This window comes from Adiantum capillus-veneris, chromosome 20 (assembly GCF_014529385.1).
Source record: "Adiantum capillus-veneris isolate H3 chromosome 20, ASM1452938v2, whole genome shotgun sequence".
Lineage (NCBI taxonomy): Eukaryota > Viridiplantae > Streptophyta > Polypodiopsida > Polypodiales > Pteridaceae > Adiantum > Adiantum capillus-veneris.
Genome location: NC_140950.1, coordinates 20,011,213 through 20,021,050, shown reverse-complemented (window position 1 = coordinate 20,021,050; position 9,838 = coordinate 20,011,213). Strand labels below are relative to the sequence as shown.

General features: G+C 42.2%; 1 protein-coding gene across 1 annotated transcript; it reads left to right on the top strand.

Moving 5' to 3' along the window:
• Window positions 1-358: 358 nt before the first annotated feature.
• On the top strand, window positions 359-9,838 carry LOC147432205 (uncharacterized). Its single transcript, XM_086491898.1, has 2 exons — window positions 359-661; window positions 9,572-9,838. Exons 1-2 carry the CDS (start codon window positions 368-370, stop codon window positions 9,836-9,838), a joined length of 561 nt encoding a protein of 186 aa, XP_086348024.1. The 5' UTR covers window positions 359-367.

Below are 9,838 nucleotides of genomic sequence, written 5' to 3'. Positions count from 1 at the left end.
GAAATGGTGAACCTTTGTAAGGTTTCAATTGGGATTTGTTTATAGCAATGAGGAAGTTGAAGATGGACTTTGGCATCTAATAATACCACAATGTAGAAAATGTAGAAACTGTTTGTATTCTTTGAAACATATAAATTTCTTGTTTTTCAATTGCAGAGTCATCACTACAAGAAAGTGGGTCGACTATCTGTAGGCATGATTTGAAGGAAGGTTTTGAATCACCCAACGAACCTCATCCAAGGCCTTGTCGTATATATCAATCACCTCCTTGTCACCTGCCACTTCCTGTCAAGAATATCAAAAGAGTGCTTGTTTGGACCTTGAAGGACTGCTTTTGAAGACAGTTGAAACAAAACATAGAGATTCTATGCCATCTTGGGCTCAACACATGCATCTTGTGGAGGACAAAGATGAAGTTTATCATGCGGTGCGCCTAGACGCAGAAATGTTCTTGGATTTTTGTGGTGAATACTTTGAGCTGTGGATATGGAGTTGCTATAACCTAACAAGAGTGCAACACATCACACAAAAATGTTTCCCAAAGCATTATAGCAAGTTCAAGATCTTTATGAGTAACAAGTGTTGCCAAAATCCAAACATCATGTTAGGATTTAGAAGGGTTTATCATAAAAACTTGAGCAATATTTGGAAGATGTTTGATGTAACATTTAATGGCCTAAAATCTTATGTGTAGCGGAAATTAGCATGAACATAGTGAGCATTTCATTAGAGTTGATTCCTAATGAGAATTACAAGAGTGCTTGGGTGGAGAGAGAGCAACAAAAAGCATAACACCTAGTTAGATAGCATCGACAATACTTTCAAAAGAGAGAGCAATTAAGCTATTGACAACAGTTGAGGACCGGATTTGCATGGAGCCGGTCCCCCCTCCAAAAGGCTTTGTATTATGGTTTCTCCCATCAAGAGAGACATTGTACAATACAATTCTTTGTGTTCCTTCAAGACTAGCTAGTGCAATGAAGATGGAAGCTTCATACACCAAGCAAAACACTTAATCAAACACAACTTGAATTATCCCCGTTCTCAGACCCAAGACCTCACACACCTTCGAAGATGGTGAGAGCTAGCAGGGTATGAGAGTAGATTGAGAGGAAAAAGAAGTATCTTACGAGAAAGAAGTACATCTCCTCACATAATCACTCATATTAGCATAGCTTAGCTTAGTAATTAGCTTGGTAGAGAAGATGAGCATGCATTTGAGCTTGGCTCTTGGTTGGATTTGCATCCACATACCAAGAGAGTGTTGATGTAGGCTTCTATCTCACAAGCTTGGAGTAGGTGATGAGCTCTCCATTAAAGCTTGGGAGGAGATAGAGTATTTTCCCTTCACACATGGTCAAGTGTGAGAGTGTGTGTGTCAATGCCAAGCAAAAATCAGCCCCCTCCCTCTCTTGGGCGAGCCCTAGCTGCTATGTTAGTCTGGCTTTTGCCTCATTGGACCTCCCCAGGTCAAGCCAATAGGGATTAAGCAGCATAAGTGATAGCCTTCTGACATGTGTCCCCCTTTCCCCTTTTGTGAGAGCTTTAGATAATTAAATAATTAAACTAAACTCTCATTGGACCCCTTTGCCTCCTGGCCAATAGGAATCAGGCAAGCCATGGGGCTCCTGAATGCTCATTGGACCCCTTGGGAGACTGCCCAATAGTCTTCTAGGACACTTAATTCTTATTGGTTTCTTTTATTAAATGTTTTTAAATTAATTAAACTAGATTTACTCTAGCTTAATTCTCATTGGTCCACTTCAAGGGTCTTCCAATAGGAATTGGGCACACCTTGTGGGCATCTGGCCTAGGGAGCTGCCATGTGTCCCTCATTCCCTTTGTGTAAAGGGAGCCTGTGTGTGTGTGTGTGGCTTTCTCTCTCATCCCCTAGCTTTGGGGCTCGCCCCCTCCCATGTAGGGATGTAGAAAGACTTTTTGGACACACACTAAGCATCCAATTTTCCCTAAGGTTGACCTTTGGACACAACCTTTGAATTTTGGAACCTTAGCATTTTGGAAGTCTTAATGGGCTGAACCTTAGGGTCTTTTTAGCCCGTTGTTTCACATGGCTCTTTTGCAGATGGCCCCCCCTTTGGATCCCTATTTTCCCTCCTTTGGATCCCTACTGTGGCCGGTCTGCTAACTTAACCAATATTCTAGCTTTTTCTCCCTTGGCACTTCCCCACATTAAATGATCAGTTTAATATGAGAAAATCATTTAGGAGAATTAGATATTGATTATTATGACATTACCTCTCTCTTGAAATCATAGTCGTCCTCGACTATGGTGTAGAGAAGATAAAGCATAGGCATGAGTCCTTTTCTTAGCGGGTAGAGGATCCCTATGTTACCCTACGACATCATTCCATAATGGATGACTAGTCCATTTGGCGCTTGAGAGCCTGAGGCTGCCGCAAGCATGTCTGCACATTAGTCCTATCAGTCTTCCATAGTAGAGTGACAAGCTCTACTTGGTGTTTGGGAGACGTCGTCTCCACAAACTTGATCTAAGCATGCATACTACTTCATTTTTGTGCACAAATCAAGAAAAAGAGAGTCTTATAAGACAAAAAATTTTGTTCATTTTTAACATTTTGTACATTTGCTTACTCTTGGGAAGCATTGTAAGCATTGACAAGGTTTAGGTTATCCTTTAATTGTATGCCTTGCATCCATCTAGCATCTTCAAAAGGATAATTCTTAAACTTAATAAGATATCGTCGGATAGTCTTACCGCCTCTTAATACCTTGTCTTCATGTCGGAGAATGGACTCGGGCTGCAGCACCTCCTCGTGGTCCTCGATCTCCGGTGGGTCTTCAATAGTTGGTTCTTGAGGTGGCTCTCCTTTGTAAGGCTTTAAGAGGCTCACATGAAAAGCATTGTGTATGAGCCAATGATTGGGCAACTTAAGTTGATAGGCCATCTCATTGATTGGCCTAAGAATCTGGAAGGGACCATAGTACCTTTTTGCTAGTTTAGCATAGTACTTTTGGTGGCCCGTAGGATTCTTGCCCGTAGTGTGCCTTAATCGAGCCTTGGGAAACTTTAACAAGACCCAATCGTTTTCTTTAAAGGCTTGGGCTCTTCTGTGCTTGTCAGCAGCAGCCTTTTGCCTTTGCTGTGAGATAGAGATAGCATCCTTAATCTTTTGGAAAGATTCTTGTAGGTCTCGGCTATACTCATCTGCAGCGAAGATCTTCCCATGTACCTTAAGTAGCAAGGGACTTTTTGATCTTCCCTCAATTACCTCGAAAGGTGCTTTTCCTGTAGAAGTATGTACAGTGTTATTGTAAGCATACTCTACTAGGGTAAGTACTTCTCCCATTGGGATCTTTGATCTACTTCCGTTACATAGGCTTTTAGTAGATCGAGAATAGTTAGGTTAGCTATTTCACTTTGGCCATTAGTTTGTGGATGATAGGCCGAAGAGAAGTTTAGCCTTGTTCCTAAATTCTCAAAGAGACCCTTCCAGAAATTACTGGTCATTCTAGGATCTCTATCCGACACTATGGACATTGGCAAGCCATGGTACTTGAAAATTTGTGAAATGAAGAGGGTTGCCATTTGATGGGCTTTGATAGTCTTTTTGACAGGTATAAAATGAGCTTGTTTACTGAACCTGTCTACTATCGTCCATATTCCCGTATTCCCATGGATAGACTTAGGCAATCCAAAGATAAAATCCATGGATATGCTCTCCCACGGTGAATTAGGGATTGGCAAGGGTTGAAGCAATCCAAGTTGCTTCCCTCTATCAAATTTTGTCTTTTGACATACCACGCATTTGGAAACATACTCATGTATGTTCACTTTCATGGTAGGCCAATAGAAATATGTTTCAATTCCCTTTAGGGTAGACTGAATCCCTCTATGCCCCGCATATGGGGGAGCATGAGATTCATACATTACTTTCTCACGTAGTGAGTTAGTAACGCATAGTCTATTGCCATAGAGAAGATAACCATCTTGTAAAGTAAATGGTTCTTCTTTCTTCCCTAATGCAAGGGCTGAAATCACATCTCTAAAATCGGGATCAATAGCATACTCATCTATCATTAAAGATAGATCATTGTGGGTTGCTATGGAAACCGCATTCACTCTCGGTCGTCTTGAGAGTGCATCGGCTACTTGATTATGCTTGCCAGCAATGTGAGCAATATGAAAATGAAATTGCGAAAGGAAATTTGCCCACCTCATTTGTTTGTCGGAGAGCTTGGTCTGCGTCATGAAGTACTTAAGACTTTGGTGATCCGTTCGCAGAATGAAAGGAGTCCCCAATAAATAGTGCTTCCATGAGTCTAAGGCATGTAGAACTGCAAGGAGTTCTTTTTCGTATATGCCTAGAGCTTGCTCAACAGGATCGAGCCTTCGACTCTCATAGCCTATGGCGTGCCCTTCTTGGAGCAAAACAGCCCCAAGGCAATCACCACAAGCATCACATTGGACCTCAAATGGTTTTGAGAGATCCGGTAGTGTAAGCACAGGTTGAGAGATAAGCTTTTCTTTAAGCTTTTCGAAAGCATTGTTCTCTTTAGCAGACCACGTATACCTAACATTTTTCTTTGTTAGGTCATGTAATGGTCCCGCAATTTGTGAGAACTTTTCTATGAAGCGTCTATAGTATGCACACATACCTATAAAGCTTCTTAGTTCATGAAGATTCCTTGGTTTAGGCCATCCTTTTATTACCTCTAACTTGGATGGATCCATTTGGATTCCATCTTGAGAGATAATGTGACCTAAATATTGAATCTCTTGCAAGAAAAATTCACTTTTCTTTCGATTAACATAAAGTTTATTCTCTCTTAAAACTTGAAATATTACCTGGAGGTGTTGCTTATGTTCCTCTAATGAATTAGAGTAGATGATAATATCATCAAAGAACACTCCAGTGAAGGTTCGATGAGGTCTGAACAGCTTCTCCATCAAGCGGTTAAATGTGGCTGGTGCATTAGTCAAGCCAAAAGGCATGACAATGTATTCGTAAAGACCAAATGTAGTACGAAATGCGGTCTTTACAATGTCTTGATCAACTATCCTTATTTGATGATAGCCACTTTTTAGGTCAATCCTACTGAAGTAGGTCGATCCTTGTAGCTTATCAAATAGGTCTTCTACCCGTGGAACGGGAAACCTATTCTTGATAGTGATCCTATTTAGTGCTCTATAGTCGACACACATACGATATGTGCCGTCTTTCTTTTGCACTAATAGCACAGGTGAGCAAAATGGAGATGAGCTAGGCCTAACCATGCCCTTCTCAATTAACTCATGCACTTGCCGCATAATCTCCTCTTGTTGAGCTTGAGAAACTCTATAAGGAGGTTTGTTAGGCGGTGAACTTCCTGGAAGAAGTTCAATTGCATGGTCGTCATTACCTCGTTTAGGAGGTAGCTCACAAGGGATGTCGTCAATAAAGACATCTTGAAACCCCTTGAGAAAATTGGATAACTCTAATTCCTTTTGGTTGCTTTTATTTTCTTTTGCTAAAGCATTAGGTTCATTTTGAGAATCTTTAACAAAAATCATGTACACGGAAATAGAGCTCTTTATTGACTTGTTGAAAGCTGGTGTATGTACAATGGGGATGGTGTTACCCATCTCCCTAGCATCTATATACATGTCCTTTTCCCTGAACTTAAAGGAGATTCTCCTTTCAGGAAATTTAACATGGGCAGCCAAACGATCAAACCATGGTGCCCCTAGGATTTTATCCTCATGCTTGAGAGGAGAGATAAAGAAGTCCTCTTTGTCCACATAGCCTTGGACATGAAGCCTCAATTTCCCGATTAAGGGAGTGACTGAAGCTTCTTGCCCCTTGAAGGCACTGTCTGCGGGTAGGATATCTCCCATCTCGTAGGATTATGCCTAGCTTGGTGGCTAACTCCATAGATATAAAATTGTGAGTAGAACCAGGGTCAAAGAGAATAAAAGCATCATGTTCTCTTACCTTTCCCCAAGCATGGCATAGAGGAGATCCTTTGTGGTAAGTTTGGTGAATCTCCTCCTCTTGGATTTCAACCAAAGAAGCTCTAGGAGGATCTTGGCGGTTGTTCTTTTGGGGACAAGCGCGGTACGCATGCCCTTGTTCGCCGCACTTGAAACACCGGTTATCTTTACGATAACGCTCAAGCTCTTCAGGAGAGAGTTTATTCTTTCCTTTGTAAACTCCCTTCTCTTTAGCTTTGTTGGAATTGCCCTTAGGAGACTTTTGGACATTGTCCTTCCCCTTAGGCTCATTGGAACCTTTGTTTTTCGGGGGCTTATTATTTCTTTTACCCCCCGTTTGGAAATTGATTCGCGAGGCCACCATAGTATGGTGTATTACCGCCGATATGGTACGTGGCCTTTGGGAGTTGACATACTCCGCCATTTCTTCGGTTAAGCCCGCACAAAATTGTTGCTTTTGCTCTCCAAAATCCAACTTTTTGAAGACAGTGGCTTTGAGTTGTAGGTCCCAAAACTTGTCTACATATTTGTGGATGGATTCATTGGGAGAGAGCTTTAAACTTCGCCATTCGGTGAGTACTTTGTCTTTGGCATCGGTGGCCAAAAACTGCTTCATAATGGAAGCTCTTAAAGCCTTCCATGTTCGTGGAGCTTCACCGTTGGCTCGTAGGCTAGACCACCATTGTCTGGCGGACTTTTGAAAGTGCATAGCTACATGGCGTAGCTTAGAGGACTCCGTGAAGCCCTCATCTCCAAACGCCGCATCGAATTGCTGGATAAAGGCCAAAACTTTGTCTGTAGCACCGAAGGTGCCATCATAGGTAAGGAAAGAGATGCTCTTCCCTCCCTCTTTGAATTTCTTCAGCTTGGACGACCTCTTCCATGCGGCATAGGATTTCCTATGGCCTCTTCTTTTTGATGGTTCAAAAGTTGCACCATCACTTTCTTCAGAAGATGAAGAATTTGAAGAAGGTGGAGAAGAGGGTGACCTCTTTCTCGCCTTTTTCTTGTCTTGATCTTTGTCGTCTTCACCATAGCTTTCATAAGAGGAAGAGGATAAAGAAGATGGAGAAGAGGGTGTCCTCTTTCTCGCCTTTTTCTTCTCTTGCTTTTTATCATCCCTCTTTGAATTATGGCGTGGAGAAAAGTGTGATGGTCTTCTCCGCTTTGGTGGTGAGGGAGAGCGTTTAGCCCGCCGTCTTCGTGGAGCCATCTCCGCCGAGGTGGTGGGAGACTCGCTTCTTTCTCGTTCCTTCGGTGGGGGCTCTTGAGTTCTCCTTTGGGAAGGAGATGCATCATCAAGAAGTAAGTTCTTGAGCCCTTCATATGGATTCTCTTCTTCTTCCCGAATCGGAGAGAGACCTCTTTTGGTAGTCTCACAAGGAGGCTTCCTAGGTGTTCTCTCGTCATGGTGATGAGCTTGGAGAATCCCGTGAGCACGGAGCTGCCGTTGCACTTCACTTTGGAGAGATGGATTGCCCATGGCTTGTTGAAGCCTAGAAACAAGATAATTAACAAGCATTGAAGCATCATTAGTAGCTTGCTCATGAGCAAAATCAAAGTTATCAACATTAATTTCACTCTCTTTACTATTGTCAGCCATTCTAACAACTTTTAGGTGTAAACTTTTTAGGTGTACTTTGGCACTTCAAGCCCTAGTTGCTACTCCTCTTTACCCCTTTAGAAAAAGCACTCAAGCTACTGTACCCGCGGCTCGAATACCATTAATTGCAAGGAATAGAAGAGAGGGTCTTTCGACACCAAAACAGCACCGGCTCCTGTCAAGCTTCTAATAGCTCAATAGTGGTTAAGCCGTAGGCAAGCCCCGTAGGACTCCACTATTAAGACCATAGCTCTCGACGGTGATGCCCCGTTAACTGCACAAAGGCAGGTGCACTGCAAGGCTGAAAAATCCCTATTCTACTTACTCACAGGCAATTAATAATACCAACCATTTGTAGCTAGCTTGAGGACCTCCCTTCTTGAGCAAGAAAAGAGAAACCTTGAGCTCTGATACCAATGTAACATTTAATGGCCTAAAATCTTATGTGTAGCGGAAATTAGCATGAACATAGTGAGCATTTCATTAGAGTTGATTCCTAATGAGAATTACAAGAGTGCTTGGGTGGAGAGAGAGCAACAAAAAGCATAACACCTAGTTAGATAGCATCGACAATACTTTCAAAAGAGAGAGCAATTAAGCTATTGACAACAGTTGAGGACCGGATTTGCATGGAGCCGGTCCCCCCTCCAAAAGGCTTTGTATTATGGTTTCTCCCATCAAGAGAGACATTGTACAATACAATTCTTTGTGTTCCTTCAAGACTAGCTAGTGCAATGAAGATGGAAGCTTCATACACCAAGCAAAACACTTAATCAAACACAACTTGAATTATCCCCGTTCTCAGACCCAAGACCTCACACACCTTCGAAGATGGTGAGAGCTAGCAGGGTATGAGAGTAGATTGAGAGGAAAAAGAAGTATCTTACGAGAAAGAAGTACATCTCCTCACATAATCACTCATATTAGCATAGCTTAGCTTAGTAATTAGCTTGGTAGAGAAGATGAGCATGCATTTGAGCTTGGCTCTTGGTTGGATTTGCATCCACATACCAAGAGAGTGTTGATGTAGGCTTCTATCTCACAAGCTTGGAGTAGGTGATGAGCTCTCCATTAAAGCTTGGGAGGAGATAGAGTATTTTCCCTTCACACATGGTCAAGTGTGAGAGTGTGTGTGTCAATGCCAAGCAAAAATCAGCCCCCTCCCTCTCTTGGGCGAGCCCTAGCTGCTATGTTAGTCTGGCTTTTGCCTCATTGGACCTCCCCAGGTCAAGCCAATAGGGATTAAGCAGCATAAGTGATAGCCTTCTGACATGTGTCCCCCTTTCCCCTTTTGTGAGAGCTTTAGATAATTAAATAATTAAACTAAACTCTCATTGGACCCCTTTGCCTCCTGGCCAATAGGAATCAGGCAAGCCATGGGGCTCCTGAATGCTCATTGGACCCCTTGGGAGACTGCCCAATAGTCTTCTAGGACACTTAATTCTTATTGGTTTCTTTTATTAAATGTTTTTAAATTAATTAAACTAGATTTACTCTAGCTTAATTCTCATTGGTCCACTTCAAGGGTCTTCCAATAGGAATTGGGCACACCTTGTGGGCATCTGGCCTAGGGAGCTGCCATGTGTCCCTCATTCCCTTTGTGTAAAGGGAGCCTGTGTGTGTGTGTGTGGCTTTCTCTCTCATCCCCTAGCTTTGGGGCTCGCCCCCTCCCATGTAGGGATGTAGAAAGACTTTTTGGACACACACTAAGCATCCAATTTTCCCTAAGGTTGACCTTTGGACACAACCTTTGAATTTTGGAACCTTAGCATTTTGGAAGTCTTAATGGGCTGAACCTTAGGGTCTTTTTAGCCCGTTGTTTCACATGGCTCTTTTGCAGATGGCCCCCCCTTTGGATCCCTATTTTCCCTCCTTTGGATCCCTACTGTGGCCGGTCTGCTAACTTAACCAATATTCTAGCTTTTTCTCCCTTGGCACTTCCCCACATTAAATGATCAGTTTAATATGAGAAAATCATTTAGGAGAATTAGATATTGATTATTATGACATTTGAGGACTTGGATGCAAAGAATACCTTGATTTTTTATGATAGTCCATATAGGATGATGTGGAATATGCCAGGAACATATCTTATATTTCCAAATATGTGGAGGCAAACACCTGAGCAGCTTCAAAGATTCTTGCAAGAAACGATTATTCCATGGTTACTTGGATGGTTGTATTCAAGAGACAAGAGAGATTATACCCGTAACACAATTGTAAATCAATATAGTGATCTTGAGACAAATCATGTCCTTCATATGTATGTGTCAAGACGATAA

Bases quoted from the DNA above. Each gene is read 5' to 3' on its own strand.
- LOC147432205 (XM_086491898.1), top strand. From the start codon at position 368: ATGCCATCTTGGGCTCAACACATGCATCTTGTGGAGGACAAAGATGAA. The intron at 662-9,571 runs GTAACATTTAAT...ATGACATTTGAG, and splicing joins ATATTTGGAAGATGTTTGAT to GACTTGGATGCAAAGAATAC.